General features: G+C 43.8%; 1 protein-coding gene across 1 annotated transcript; it reads right to left on the bottom strand.

Annotated features, from left to right (window-relative positions):
• Nucleotides 1-2621: 2621 nt before the first annotated feature.
• LOC101956844 (HLA class I histocompatibility antigen, B alpha chain) lies at nt 2622-6145 on the bottom strand. Its single transcript, XM_078020232.1, has 8 exons — nt 6001-6145; nt 5437-5703; nt 4947-5225; nt 4089-4364; nt 3857-3961; nt 3416-3448; nt 3229-3276; nt 2622-3059 (listed from the first exon to the last, which is right to left on the bottom strand). Exons 1-8 carry the CDS (start codon nt 6071-6073, stop codon nt 3055-3057), a joined length of 1086 nt encoding a protein of 361 aa, XP_077876358.1. The 5' UTR covers nt 6074-6145; the 3' UTR covers nt 2622-3054.
• Nucleotides 6146-16093: the final 9948 nt, after the last annotated feature.

Here is a 16093-nt window from a genome sequence, read left to right on the forward strand (position 1 = left end):
AGACACAAATACCTTTTTCTTTGGGGTCACTATGACGGCTCCTCTGACCTTAAGGGTCTGCAGAAAGAGAGAGAGAGAGAGAGAGAGAGAGAGAGAGAGAGAGAGAGAGAGCACGTGCTGACCCCTTTTATTGAGGAGAAGCTATTCAAATAAGGCAAGGGGTCAGGTTTCAGGGGGCTGAGTCTATCTTCATGATGTCCACTGTCAGCAGGTTGACTGACACCTGGGTAGGCCACACCCAAGGGCACAGTAAGAGGAGGGGACACACATAAGGCACTTCCATGGAAGATTCTATCCTAAACAGGGGAAGGGGTTATATTACAAAGGAACAGGTGAACATAGCTTCACCCATGGGGCTGTAGCAAGACACACCCATTTCTGTGACTGAGCGCCTCAGCACCCAGCTGGGGAGTGTAACTCAGTCACCCGTAAGGTTGGCCTCCCACTATTTTGAGTAAAAGAATTGTTATCTTCTTCCCTTTTGGATGCTTCTTCTGTTTTATGTCTTCTTTCTAGCTGATTTTAAGGGAAGAGGCAACCATAATATCATGTTACTAAAAATTTAATCACCAGGAACTTCTGATTTCTTCCTGCTGTTAATCTCACACCAGGGCAGAGGCTGGAACACTATTCTGTCTACAGCAGTGCTACTCAAATGTGCACTAAGTGTGCTAGCACTGGATTGTGAAATGTTTGTTACCAACCCACAACAAGACACATACAGAAAGCGAGAGTGAGCAAGGACACTTCTATCCACACCTTGTCCCAGACTGACACCAGTCAAGCAAAAAATGCATACTTACCTCAAGTCCTTGGGTCTGCTGAGAACACTTTTGTCATCAGCTGTTGGTATAGCAGTTTGAACACCTCAGCTCAACATCTCCACTGAGTGCCTGCAAAGTCCTGTCTTTACTTACGCTCCTGACAATCTTCCTTTGTTGATATAACTCTTACCTTTCTAATTACAGTGTCACAAATTTTTGGTGTTCTCTTACTTCCTTTTTCTCATACTCAGTTAAGTTCATATTCAGTTAAATTCCATCTTCAAAATGTGTGCAGCATCCAAACACTTCCACTATTTCCCCTGCTCGTACACCAGTGGAAATGACTAACATCTCCAGCATAGAAGTGTCTAGTTCCCCAGTGTTTCCCTGCTTCCTTGTTAGTCCTCCCGTCTTGATTCTGTTCTTGGCTCAGAAGTTAGCATGATGCTTTGAAAAGATGCACCGTGTCTGCCTTGTCAAAAATGCCTCACTCAATGCAAGATTCTTTCTGTCTACCTCCAGATCTTGTGACTGGCCATGTCTCTGAGCTTCTTTCAGTGACTCTGCTTTGGACATCTCAGATCCTCACTCTCCTCAGAACATATATACAGGATCCTGCCTGGTGCATTTGCACTACAACTTCCTGTTGCCTAGAAAGTTCTTCCTCCAAACATCTTCATGACAAATTCCTTTTCATCTTCCAAATCTATCACCTTGCTAATAAGTGCCATGCTGAGCACCCTAGTAAAACAACCATCTTCCCTGTCCACACACACCCACTCTCACACCTGCCCTGCAACACTTACCACCTAACATGAACACTGTCATCGCTTACTCTGCTTACAGTGTGTCTTCTTCTGCTTTCCTATAGAACACAGGCCTGTTTTCATTTCCCTGATGTATCCTAGGTGAAAACTGTGTATCATCTACTCAGTACTCAACAAATGAGAGATGAATGAATGATCAGTGTCAACTCCTCCTTCTTTATTAAAGGAATTTCAGATCAAATGCTGCTGTGGCATCTGCAGTCAAGGGTTTCTCACACTGAGATCAGGGCCATTTGGGCTTTTCTCACAAATGCTGCCCTCCATCCCTCCACACCAGCCCTCCTGCTCTCCAGAGCTGCTAAGGACATTTTGATCTTCATGATCCTTACCTAATGGGTCATATTTTCCAACTAAACAGAAACCTCCATTAGACTCTGTTTTATCAACCCAGGAATCTGTAATGGAGCAAGTTCTGGGATGAGTGTTAAGGACAGTGAAACTGCTCAGTTAGAGAAGATGGAAGCCTAAGAGGAATTTATCTAAGATGAGAAATCATGAGATCCTTTCTCTCTGCTGTTCCCATAATCTCGTTCCTTTAAAAATCCTGGAGGAATGATAGGAAAAACAATCCAGGAAACTGCCCTGGGTCTTGTGGGTCAATGACAGAAAAAATGAACTTCTGCTGTCACAGCTGAGAGACACCCAGAGTAGAACAAGACCAGAACCCAAACTTACTAACAAGAACAGGGATAATTCTTTGTGAAAAGTGAGAAACAAAAAAAGATGGGCGCAGAAGGTCAGACTCAGGTCTCGTCCTATGTTAACCCGGTGGCCTGATGCCCTCCCTGGCCAAGGTCCTGGAGCAGGACCAGCCCTGGTGATGCTACCTGTCATCAGAGGTCCTGTTGGGATGAGGTTCATCTGAATGGACAAGGACTAAGGAGCAGTAAAACTGACCCAGCTGAGAGTGACCACAAAGGCCCAGGATGGACTGAGCACAGACTGGGTGCCAGCTTGTCCACCTGCTAGAGCTCCTTTCATCCTTCTCCTGTCCCCTCCTGCAGCAGATTCAGCCCAGCAAACAAGTGGATTCTGGAAGGTTTCAGGTTTTATTTTCTCTCAGAAATTTTAGGAATCCTTTTCTCATTTAATTAATCCATCAACATATTTTGTGGCACAAATTTGAAACACAATCAATATCCACATTCTGTTTTCCAAAAAGGAAGGAAGACGCTGCAATTCAGAGCAACATAAAGCTAAATCAGGAATGAAGACATCCAAGCCCCACATCAGCTACAGAGGAAAGTTGAATGAGGAAGAGAACAGTGTGGGGAGGGGGCCTGGTGACCAGGGATGCGCTCCTCTCTCCATTGCCTCACATTGTGATTGTAGGAACACAGGCACAAAGACACAATCAGATACCAGCTGCACAAAGAGTAGCCAGGAACTCTTGAAACTGCAGTAGAGAGCAGGAAGAGAACTGAAGAAATCCTGTACTGCTCAGTCCCACAGACGGCAGTATCTCACACTGTAAAAGAAAGTATTATGAACAGATTCAGATCACTCCTTGTAATGGAGACACTCTGAACCACCCATTAAACACTCAAAATTTCACAAATCCCTGAGAGAGTCCCTGTAACCCAGCAGTCTCCCCATTCCCCAACCCCTCTCCCTCTCCAGGCCCTCCAGAATCTCACCTTTCTCAGCAGTGAGAGACACATCAGAGCCCTGGGCACTGTCATTACCTGAGCAGAACAAAAACAGAACCTGGTCAGAGCCCACAGGAGGTGTGGGTAATGGAGGAATTATGGGTGGATCAGCTCCCCCATTGCTCCCCATTACACTGTCCCATGGGCCTCAGAGATCAGTGTTCTTCATACTTACAGGCAGCTGGAGCATAGGGCCCTTTCTTTACTCCTGTGGGAAGAAAACATCCTGTGAGAAAGCAGCTTGGAAACAGGTCTTAGAGGTACCCCCTAGTCCTGGACACTGGGGAAGTCTCCAGAACTGTGTCTGAAGATGTAGGATCAGGAGACAAGAAGAAAACAGATGCGTAAAGATGGAGCTTATTACTCTCCTGAGTTCTTCCTCAGCAGGAAAATTCACCTCTGGCCTCTAAATGCTGGGAATCAGGTCCCATCACCACAAACATCAAGAGGATATATTTGTCCTATAGTTTCTATGCACTTTACAAAAAGTAAACAGGGTCCAGGTTGGGTAAGGACAGGTGTAGATGTTACTTCCCATGAACAAGGCAGGGCACACTTCTACCAGCTACTTGAAACCACCAGTGGGACAAAAATTCAGAACCTGCACTTTCCCTACCTGTGTTTTTCTTTCTCCACAAGATAAAACCGACCACAGCTCCAAGGACAATCGCAGCAGCAACAACAATTCCCACGATGGTGATGGTAGACTGAGGGGGTGGCTCTGGGAGGAGAAGGGAAGTCAGTTGAGGAGCCCTGATCCCCAACTCTCAGCCCTGACCCTGCTGAGGGTCTCCAGAAAGCCTCCTGCTTTCCTGACAACAGGCTCTGGGCCCTCACCCCCTCCTTACCCCATCTCAGGGTGAGGGGCTCAGGCAGCCCCTCATGGTGCACATGGCATGTGTATCTCTGCTCCTCTCCAGCAGGCACCACCACAGCTGCCCATTTCTGGAAGTTTCCATCCCCTGAAGGCCTGGTCTCCACAAGTTCCATGTCCTGGGTCTGGTCCTCTCCATCCCACTGCCAAGTTAGGGTGATCTCCTTAGGGTAGAAGCCCAGGGCCCAGCATCTCAGAGTGACATCCCCGTCAGGGCTAGGGTGGTGAGTCACATGTGTCTTCGGGGGGTCTGAGGGAAAGAACAGGGAAATTCAAACATTTTGGCATTTCCTCATGAGCCACTGAAGGACTCACATGACCCTCCTGAGAGTGGACAACATGATCTGGGTGGGGAGGAGCACAAAACCTAGACACAAACTGGAAGGCAGGATTCTCGAATAATGTATTCCTTGGAAAGTTCTAGAATCATATTGAGACAACCTAGTGTAAGAGGTTTCAGGTGTCTAAGAGGGACTTCAAACTCTGGCCTTGGTAGAGGCTGAGACTTGTGGAAAAGTTGGAGTCAGACCTCCCAGGACACTAGGCTGGAGTGGACCTGACAGTCTGTTCCTGATGTTAAGGCTGTTGACAGGGGCCTGTGGTCAGGTATTCACTGTCTTTCCCAGCAGCCAGGGAGAGAGACGGGATCCCTCACTTGTCCTGAGAGACAGCGGCCCCAGTTCCTCTCTAGGGCAGCCCCTGGGGGTCCAGGCCCACTCCCTCTCCCTGGATAAGGAGCAGGGGGTGTCTAGTGTGGGCGCCATTCTCCTCCCTCCTGTGGGGAGCTGGAGGAGGGACCTCCAGGGGATCAGGCAGGTGAAGCCCCTCACACCTTTGCGCTGCAGCGTCTCCTTCCCGTTCTCCAGGTATCTGCCGAGCCACTCCACACACTCCCCCTCCAGGTAGGCCCTGTGGAGCTCCGCGACACCCGCCGCCTCCCACTTCCTCTTGGTGATCTGAGCCGCCGCCGTGTCGGCCGCGGTCCAGGAGCCCAGGTCGTCGTTCAGGGCCAGGTAGTCCCCGCCGTCGTAGGCGTACTGCTCGTACCCGCGGAGGAGGCGCCCGTCGGTCCCCAGGTCGCAGCCGTACATCTTCTGGATGGTGTGAGAGCCTGTCCCCGCCCCGTCAGCCGCGGCCCCGCCCGCCCGCTCCGGGTTCTCCCTAAATGAAACCGAAACCGTCGCAGTCCCCGGGCGCTGTCAGGGTCGGGTCCCCGCGGGTCCCAGCCTTGGGGTGGCCCTCGGCCCGGGGACCCTGACGACTCGGGGCCGTCCGTGAGGGACGTGAGGGGTCGCGGTCTCCGCCCGGCCCGGGTCACTCACCGCCCGCGCTCTGGTTGTAGTAGCCGCGCAGGGTGTTGAGGTTCCCTCGGTAATACTGTGCGTGGCCCTTGGCTCTCCGTGTCTCCCGCTCCCAGTACTCGGGTCCCTCCTGCTCTATCCACGGCGCCCGCGGCTCCATCCTGGGATTCTCGGCGTCGCTGTCGAAGCGCACGAACTGCGAGTCGTCCACGTAGCCCACGGCGATGAAGCGGGGCTCCCCGCCGGGCCTGGACACGGAGGTGTAGAAATACCTCATGGAGTGGGAGCCTGGGGAAGGGAGCCGCTGAGACCCCGGGATCCTCTTCCAGGCGCCCGACCCTGGTCCCAGGTTGAGGACGCCAGGAGGAGAGGAGCGGGGTCTAGAGAAGCTTAGGGGTCGGTGGGACGCGGGAGGTGAGGACTTGGGGGCGGGAGTGGAGGGTCGGGATGAACCGCACCAGAGTGGGGCGGGGGTCTGGGCCGGGGGCAACGGGGACACAGCTTCCCCTGATCCTGAGCGCTCACAGGACGGTCCCCTCGCTCCTCCCGCGCAAGAAGCCATTTCCCTCCCCACCTGGCACTTACCCGCCCAGGTCTCGGTCAGGGCCAGGGCCCCTGACACGAGCAGGAGCAGCGTTCGTGGGGCCATCACCCGCATCCTGCCGCTCTGTGGAGATCTGCGACTTGGCCGGCGGGTGGGGACTTTAAAACCTGAACAGCGGCGACGCTGATTGGCTTCTCTAGGAGCAAGACACGCAATGGGAGTGAGACCTGCGGCCGCGTCAGGAGTGTCCAGGCAGAAGGACCTGACACGGGTTGGGAGAAGAAGAAGTGAAACTCCAGAGAGAAGAAAATCCCCAGTGCTCCGTGTCCACACGCCAGGCACCGCTCTAGACCCCGAGCGCCACGCCCGGGACCGGGACTTTGCCCAGAACCCTACTCTGTACTGTCGTCCTTGGTCACGCACACCCTCACCTTGACTCCTGCCTCAAGTTGTAGAATCAGCAGTTCTCAAATTTTTGGTTTCAGGATCTTTATATGCTCTAGAAAGTAGTAATCAGAGGTAACCAAGTTCATATGGATTACGCCTATCAATATTTGCCACCTTAGAAATTAATTCCATTTAAGAGATATACTATTCCTTCTTAATATTAATAACTAATTGCATGTTAACAGAAACAGTAGTTTCAAAGAGAAATAACTGTTTTCCAAAATGAAAAGATTTAATAAAAAATGGATCATTTTATTTTTTAGAATTTTGAAAGTCCTTTTTGTCAATAGAGAATGCTAGATATTCATATTTTCTGCATTTAACCTGTGATTTTGATTGAAACAAAAAATACAGCCACACAAATATATAGGAGGAATGTTTTTAATAACATATCCAATATTCATCTTTGATACTACACTAAAATGACACAAGTGTTAGTTTCTTAAAGGTTCTTTGCCATGAGGATCCTGAAACATTATCATTGAATAGCTCATATTCTATTTCATTAAAGTCTGTGGGTGTGTCTTCACATTGAATGGATGTTGTTCTGATGCATGATATTTCTTAGTCATGCATTGTTGGACCAAGTTATATAGACCTTCTAGTATTAACATATTTAAGTGAAATAATCAAGAGGTCATATGTTGATATCACCACAGATTTCACCGGAAGTGTTGTAAGTACTTGGGAGTTTGTCAGGTTAATAGTGGTGGATACAGGTTTGCCCAGACTCTCATTTTCTCTTGAGACCATACATGTTATCATTGAATATATTGCTGTCTGTGGATTATCTCAAAGGGACAGGTTGAGGTCATTTTTTAGAATGTTGGCCAAATATTGAAGTGTAAGGAATATTTCCCCTGTCATTCATTCTTTGAAGCAGGAATGGTGTTCCATAAAATAGGGCTAGTAGTACAACTCACTAAATGGCTTTTGTTGACACAAACATCCTACTTTTGAATGTAGCAGATGTGTTTTATGTGCACTTCCCATTCTATCAAAAATAAATGTATTTATAAAATGAACTATGTAATGAAGATTTAATATAATTATTTTTTTTAAAAAATATATATTTAAATTATAGGTAGACATAATATCTTTATTTACTTTTTTTTCCCTTTTTTTATTGGTTGTTCACAACATTACAAAGCTCTTGACATATCATATTTCATACATTAGATTGAAGTGGGTTATGAACTCCCAATTTTACCCCAAATGCAGATTACAGAATCACTTTGCTTACACATCCACAATTTTACATAATGCCCTATTAGTAATTGTTGTATTCTGCTACCTTTCCTATTCTCTACTATCCCCCCTCCCCTTCCCTCACATCTTCTCTCTCTACCCCATCTACTGTAATTCATTTCTCTCCTTGTTTATTTTCCCATTCCCCTCACAACCTCTTATATGTAATTTTGTATAGCAATGAGGGTCTCCCTTCATTTCCATGCAATTTCCCTTTTCTCTCCCTTCCCCTCCCATCTCATGTCTCTGTTTAAAATTAATCTTTTCTTCCTGCTCTTCCTCCCTACTCTGTTCATAGTTGCTCTCATTATATCAAAGAAGACATTTGGTATTTGCTTTTTAGGGATTGGCTAGCTTCACTAAGCATAATCTGCTCTAGTGTCATCCATTTCCCTGCAAATTCCATGATTTTGTCATTTTTTAGTGCAGAGTAATACTCCATTGCATATAAATGCCACATTTTTTTTTATTCATTCATCTATTGAAGGGTATCTGGGTTGGTTCCACAGTCTAGCTATTGTGAATTGTGCTGCTATGAACATCGATGTGGCAGTATCCCTGCAGCATGCTCTTTTAAGGTCTTCAGGGAATAGTCCAAGAAGGGCAATAGCAGCGTCAAATGGTGGTTCCATTCCCAGCTTTCCCAGGAATCTCCATACTGCTTTCCAAATTGGCAGCACCAATTTGCAGTCCCACCAGCAATGTACAAGTGTACCCTTTTCTCCACATCCTCGCCAGCACTTGTTGTTGTTTGACTTCATAGTGGCTGCCAATCTTACTGGAGTGAGATGGTATCTTAGGGTGGTTTTGATTTGCATTTCTCTGACTGCTAGAGATGGTGAGCATTTTTTCATGTACTTGTTGATTGATTGTATGTCCTCCTCTGAGAAGTGTCTGTTCAGGTCTTTGCCCCATTTGTTGATTGGTTATTTGTTATCTTATTGTCTAATTTTTTGAGTTCTTTGTATACTCTGGATATTAGGCCTCTATCTGAAGTGTGAGGAGTAAAAATTTGTTCCCAGGATGTAGGCTCCCTATTTACCTCTCTTATTGTTTCTCTTGCTGAGAAAAAACTTTTTAGTTTAAGTCCCATTTGTTGATTCTTGTTATTAACTCTTGTGCTATGGGTGTCCTATTAAGGAATTTGGAGCCCGACCCCACAATATGTAGATCAGAGCCAACTTTTTCTTCTATCAGATGCAGAGTCTCTGATTTGATATCAAGCTCCTTGATCCATTTTGAGTTAACTTTTGTGCATGGCGAGAGGAGAGGATTCAGTTTCATTTTGTTGCATATGGATTTCCAGTTTTCCCAGCACCATTTGTTGAAGATGCTATCCTTCCTCCATTGCATGCTTTTAGCCCCTTTATCAAACATAAGATAGTTGTAACTTTGTGGATTAGTCTCTGTGTCCTCTATTCTATACCATTGGTCCACCCGCCTGTTTTGGTACCAGTACCATGCTGTTTTTGTCACTATTGCTCTGTAATATAGTATGAAATCTGGTATCGCTATACCGCCTGATTCACACTTCCTGCTTAGAATTGCTTTTGCTATTCTGGGTCTTTTATTTTTCCATATGAATTTCATGATTGCTTTATCTATTTCTACAAGAAATGCCGTTGGGATTTTGATTGGCATTACATTAAACCTATAGAGAATTTTTGGTAATATCGCCATTTTGATAATGTTAGTTCTGCCTATCCATGAACAGGGTATATTTACTTATTTTTATATTGTGCTGAGAGTGAAACCCAGTATCTCACACATGTAAGGCAAGCACTCTACCACTGAGCCACAATCCCAGCCCAGAGTTAATGATTTTTAACACTTCATTCAGGACATGTCTAAGTGAACTGGCACATTTTCCCTTCTCCAGTTAAAAGGTGCTCACGAATACAATAACTATGATTACAATTTGGTACTATAGCTTCCACTTTGCCAAGTTTTACTTTCCACTTTGCCAAGTAATGTTTTAGTGATATTATAAAAATGTTTTTTGAAGATATAGGTCCTGTGCAATAGTCTGAACACCTCCAAGGGTTCCACAGATCACACTTTGAGAACTGCTGCTCTGAGTAAACTGTGGAGAGACCCCAACTGCTCCCAACTTCTTTGCTTGATTCACTGCCACTACTCTCAGTAATTGCTAAAACATGTAAAAAGATATGGTATTTGTAAACAAGTAAAGGAATTATGTGCAATTATATGTAGAAAGAAAACAAAGAAGTTCTTAGAAATTAAAAACTGGTCACAGAGTGAATAAGTCTGTAGATGACTTGAACAATTAAAATAGCACCAGAAAAGAAGTCTAGAAAAATAGAGGTAAGGAAGACAGAAGAACTATAAGAGCACAAGGCATCAATAAAGGATTTTCAACAACTGAACAATATGAAATCCAAAATAGAGGGTCAGGAATGATTTTAAAATCTCAAGAAAAATTCTCAGTGTTTACAGCCCCCCCACATTACATTTGAACTGCCACAAAACAAAGGAAAACTGACCCAAGCCAAGATACATGACAATGAAATTTCAGAAATTAGGTAGAAAAAAGAAGCCCTGAACATATCAAGAGGCAGGAAGGACAGCCTTGGAAGCTAGACAATGTTGAAGCCTTATCAGGTGCATTCAAAGAAAAACTATTTTCAACACAGAATTCTGTACTAAGTTAGTTGGACTTAGAGCTGGGGTGTCCTAAGGACATTTCAGATGTTTAGGGTTTCAATATTTTTTTGCTCCATGTTCCTATAGGATGTGGCTAAATGAAGTGAGAAACAAAAATGATGGAGAAAACCAAGGAAAGGGGACAGAAGGGATGAAGTTAATAGGGAGCCAGCACAAGAGAGGGAGACCATGAGGTGAAGCAGATCCAGGGCGTCAGCCTCGCTCCATTGTGAAGGCATCCAGCCCAGGTGTGGCTTCACAGTCCAGCTCTAGGACAAGTGTCTTCACAAAGACCAAATTGGTGGAGTCCTAGTTGTGCTTTAATGTACTGGTGGAGACTGTCTTAGTCTTTTGGCTGCTGAAACATCTGCTCTTTATAATTTGAGGAAATTATAAAGAGCAGATGTTTTATTTTCTCGCCATTATTATGGTTGGGAATTCCAAGGTCGTGGTACTGGCGAGGGCCCTCCTGCTATTTCCTTGTGTGATAGAAGGTGTAAAGGCAAAAGAGAGGGCAGGAGAGGTAGGAGGCATCAACCCATTTCTAAAATAACATACTGACTTATTTAGGAGAGCAGACCCTCATACTTACCCACCTCCCATTAGGACCCATCTCCCCACACCACCACATTGAAGATCAAGGTTCCAACACATGAATCTTGGAGCACACATTCAAACCATAGCACAGACCCTGGGAGAGAGTTTGGAAAAGTCTCAGTAATGAAAACAACAGAAACTAAGCAAATGAAGGAAGAACACTTTTATTAATTGCAGAGAAGTTAAAAAGTCAGTCCAAGGAAACAAAGTCATGAAAGCTACAAACCTAGTTGTGAATAACATTTGCATAGTCAGTGAATGTAAAAATGGTGATCTAAAGGAAATTATAAAATGTTGAGAGGACAGGGGTCTGTGAATGGAAGCTGTCCATTAGAAGTGCCACATGAAACCGGAAAACTAAGGAGGAGCCCTGTTAGCATTCTATTTAGGGAAACAGCATCAGGCAAAAGAAGTAAAGCAGGCTAATTCTGGGGATCAGGAAATGGGGCTGCATGGAAGATTGGGGTCATTTGTCTTTATAGAAACCCTTGTAGAAGCATTTGACCTTTGAAATGCTGAATTTTCTAATTCCACTAGAAAAAAAAATCAGTGATTAAAAAGACAACATAAGAGAAAGGACTCAGACATCACTTTATAAGGTGTATCAGAGAATTGGGGGCAGTATGGGAGGGAGATATAGGATCAGATGGTGAATTTTTAAGGAGGAATTTTGTTTTCTATAGAGAGGTTAATAAATGAGCCACAGAGCGTGGAAGGTGATGATGCAGGGGAGGGAGGGCCAACCTTGTTCCCAAGTGCAGAGGTGGCCTCAGACAGCAAAGACCATCCACCATCACTGTGGGACAGTTTCAAACATGGGGGAGCCGTAATGGGATTATGAGGCAGTTCTAACCTGAGTCCTACTTTTTTTTCCAAATGAAAAGAGAAAGAATTTCGTCCTCTAGGAGTGAGGAGTGGGGATGTAGTAGTGGGGTATGAGAAGGGAGGAGAAAGTGAGAAATTGCTCTCTGAGGGCCAGAGAGCCCACTGACCTGGAAAATGGAATATGGAGAGAACAATCAGGGGCCACTGAAGCCTGTGCTCATCACCTGAGGAAAGAGAGGGGGAGAAGAGAAACACGCAGCATTCAGGCTGCAGGAGGAAGGTGATAACAGACTAGAAGGACATGCAACACATTTTTCTGGTCTAGGGGTATGGATTATTTTAAACTCCTAATTTAATATGGTTAGCATTTTATAATTTTTCTGTATCAAATATAGAGTCCTACATCACCTAATGACAAGAAATGTGTTTTGTCTATGAAGCCAGTATCACCCTGATACCAAAGCACATAAAGACACATCAAGGAAACAAAACTATATATCAGTATGCCTGTGAACATAGATGTAAAAGTGATTAATAAAATATTAGCAATTTACATTCAAAAACACTAAGAAGATTATAGAGCAAGTGGATTCCACCCAGAGATGCAAGTTTGGCTCAATATATGAAAATCAGTAAGCGCAATATATCACATAAATAGAATTAAAGACAAACATCACATAATCATCTCAGTCAATGCAGAAAAACCCTTAAACAAAATTCAGTACGTCTTCATGTTAAAAATACTGAAGAGGGGCTGTGGCTGTGGCTCAGTGGTAGAGTGCTTGCCTAGCTTGTATTCTCAGCACCACATACAAACAGATAAGTAAATAAAGGTCCATCAATAACTAAAAAACAAACAAACAAACAAAAACAGAAGAAACTAGACATAGAAGGAATTTGTGTCCATATTGTGAGTGCTATATATGTCAAACACAAAGGTAATACCATACTAAGTGGGGAAAAACTGAAAATATTTTCTTTAAAAATAGAAATAAGACACAGAAGTTCACTCTCACCACTCCTATTCAATATAGTACTTGAAACTCTAACCAGAGCAATCAGGCAAGAGATGAATATTAAAGAGTTAAAAATAGAAAAGGATTCAATTATCTCTATTTGCTGACACTCCACACTTTTAGAGGTAATAACTTTATAAAAGTAGCAAGATACAAGTTGAACAAACAGGGCTGGGGTTGTAGCTCAGTGGTAGAGTGCTAGCCTTGAATGCATGAGGCCCTGGGTTCCGTCCCCAACACCACAGAGAAACGAACAAATAAAAATAAAGATATTGTGTCCATCTACAACTAAAAAAATATTTTAAAAATCAACAAACAAAAGTCAAACTTTCCTAGATGCCAGTAATAATCCTGCTGAGAAAGAAATCAGGAAAATTTCATTCATAATAGCCTCAAACAAATAAAGACCTGGGAATATATCTAAACAAGGAGGTGAGAGACATGTACAGTGAAAATTATAAAACACTGAACAAAGAAATTGAAGAAGACACTAGAAGATGGAAAGACCTCCCATGTTCTTAGATTGGCAGGATTAATATTGTCAAAATGCCCATATTTCCAAAAATGATATACAGATTCTCTGCAATTCCCATCAAAATATCAATGATGTTTTCAAAGGAAAAACAGTTCTAAATTTCAAATGTAAGAAAAGAAGACCCAGAATAGCCAAAGTAATTTTGTGCTACTAATCAGAGCAATACTGGAAGCATCAAAATACCCAATCTCAAATTACAGTGCAGAACTGTCCTAACAAAACTAGCTTGGTATTAGCATAAAAACATACACGAAGGCCTGCCCAAACAGAAGGGCAACATCAATTCAGTCCACTCTGTGTGCTCATTGCTCATAGTGCATACACACGCAGCCCATGGCTGGCTTGCCACATCTCCACATTCTCATCACTCAAGGCCAAGGGGCACTCGGTTCCTATGTGGCAGCTTCCGACAATACAATATTTGCAAATGATATATCTAATAAGAGATTTTTATATAGAATATAGAAAGAAAACCCTAAAAAATGATCAAGAAGAAAACCTCATTTAAAAAAAACACTTAAAATTTGGCAAAACAAATTACACTGATATTTAATGTGCATGACCAAATATGTAAAAGCAAATCTCATCATTATGTATAATTTTGCCCAAACAAAAAATAGGAAAAATTAGGTAAAGACTTGAACAGACACTTCTCCAAGCAAGATTTACAGATGACAAATAAGTTCTTGAAAAGATGGACACTGTGAATAGTTATCAGGGAAATACAAACTGAAACGACAATATATTATTACCCACATATTAGTGTGGCTAAAATTTTAAAAACCTGGTAATGCCTCATGCTGATGTAGACACACAGCAACAGAAACCTCATACTTGCTGGCAGGGATATAAAATGTTACAACCACAATGGGAGACATTGGCCATTTTCTTGAAGATCTAAACAACTTCCACAGACTATAGCATGGAACAGGAGGAATTAAAGAAGATACCAGGGAGAATTCTGGGTAGCTCTGCTTGGCCAGGTGAAGAAGGTTCACACATCAGGGATGAGTCAAGAGAGCAGTGCATGCCCTAGACATGCTGTGTTAAGTGGCATTTCATCTCTGTGTTCCCCCCAAACCCACAGCCCAGTCAACCAAACTCAAATCAAGGATCATTGTGCAATATTTCTGAGCAGCACTCCTCAAAAATATGAATGTCATAAAAAATAATTAAGAAAGAAAGAAAGAAAGAAAGAAACCTGAGAAAGTGTCATGCCAGAGGAGCCTTAAGGAGACACGATTGCAACTAAATGTAGTGTGGTATCCTGGAAGACATCCTGGAATGGAAAACGGTCATTAATAAAAGCTAATGACATCCAAATGAGCATGCTGCTAAGAAATAATTTATCAATATTGCTTTAATAGTGCAACATATGCATGATCATAAAGTAAGATGTTAGCAGAGAAAAAGTACGTGATCTACAGGCACTTTGTTAACCCTTATCTTTTTCTCAATCTAAAAATATTTTATTTGTTTTGGTGGTACTGGGTATTACACCCAGGGGCTCTCTACCACTGATTTACATTGCCAGTCCTTTTCCTTTTATTTTGAAATAGAGACTTGTTAACTTCCCCAAGTTGGGCTCGAACTTGGAATCCTCCCACTTCAACCTCCGGTGTAGCTGTCAGTACAGGCATGCACCACCATGCCTCGCTAAAGTCTATGTTTAAAAGGAACAGTTTGTAGAAAGAAAATTCATATGCTCTTCTTTCGGTTTTCCAGGTGATTATCCAGAAACTGGAGAAAGGGCTTTGAGAAAGAAGATCTGAGAAGTCGGCAGGATTCCTTGTAGGAACGTCCTCTAACTCTTGTGCCTTTAAAAACAACTCAGAAGCATCTTCATCTCCCCATCAATGCACCCTAAGTCAGCCATCTCTGCCCTGGTCCTTCCACAGCCTGGTCCTCCCCAGAGCTGCTCTGGCAGCCTCGCAGCAGCGCAGCGGCGCCCCCGTGTGGCCACGTGGCTGAGCACGGAAGACCTGAACTTCCGTTTCTTGTACTCACTTCGCAGTACTGGGTCTCCCTAGGCTTGCGGCAACTGTACAGGGCTGTGCGCACAAGTTGGCGCTTTCATCCCGTGTCAGGTTTGGGATTTCCAACTGTTACTCAAAATACAAGATGAAATATGTTTCCTCCCAGTTGATCAACAGAGGACTCTTGTCCCAGGGAGCCTCCAGGTCTCTATGCCATAAAGGCAGGTTCCCAGGTTATGGATGAACCTCCTGAACAAAATGCCTGTCCTCAATTCCTGAATGGAGCCTTGTACCACTGAATCCCTGAGACTTGTTCTTACTGTTGTTCCCAGGTTCAAGGGTCCCCTTTACTGGGCCAGATTTTCCAACTCTAGTGTTAGGTGGTAATTAGTAATGAGCAGTGGAATACAAAACAATAAGGAAGAAGAGTCATGGCGTTTTCTTTAAGTTGCATTTAATATTAATGAACAGCCACAGTGGGGGTACACGTCTATAATCCCAGCAACAAGTGAGGCAGGAGAATGGAAAGTTCAAAGCCAGCTTCAGCAACTTATGGAAGCCCTAAACAACTTTTTGAGACCTTGTCTCAAAGTAAAAACTAAAAAATGGGCTGAGGATGTGGCTTAATGATTAAGTGCCCCTAGGTTTAATGTCTGCTAACAAAACCAAAACCAAAACCAAAACCGAATATATAAATGAGTAACTCATAGGAAAAAAAATAGGTGTACTAACCCTGAGAATAAACAGGGAGAAGCAAAGGGAACAAATTAAGAAATAAGTCCAGATGAAAGATCTACGGAGCAACTCCTGACAGTCTAGTGAGATC

Source organism: Ictidomys tridecemlineatus, chromosome 8 (assembly GCF_052094955.1).
Source record: "Ictidomys tridecemlineatus isolate mIctTri1 chromosome 8, mIctTri1.hap1, whole genome shotgun sequence".
Lineage (NCBI taxonomy): Eukaryota > Metazoa > Chordata > Mammalia > Rodentia > Sciuridae > Ictidomys > Ictidomys tridecemlineatus.

Excerpts from the sequence above, each read along its gene's own strand:
- LOC101956844 (XM_078020232.1), bottom strand. The coding sequence starts at position 6,073 with ATGCGGGTGATGGCCCCACGAACGCTGCTCCTGCTCGTGTCAGGGGCC. Across the intron at positions 3,962-4,088 it reads GCCCCTCACCCTGAGATGGG|AGCCACCCCCTCAGTCTACC; the intron begins GTAAGGAGGGGG and ends TTCTCCTCCCAG. Across the intron at positions 3,449-3,856 it reads GTGGAGAAAGAAAAACACAG|GAGTAAAGAAAGGGCCCTAT; the intron begins GTAGGGAAAGTG and ends TTCTTCCCACAG.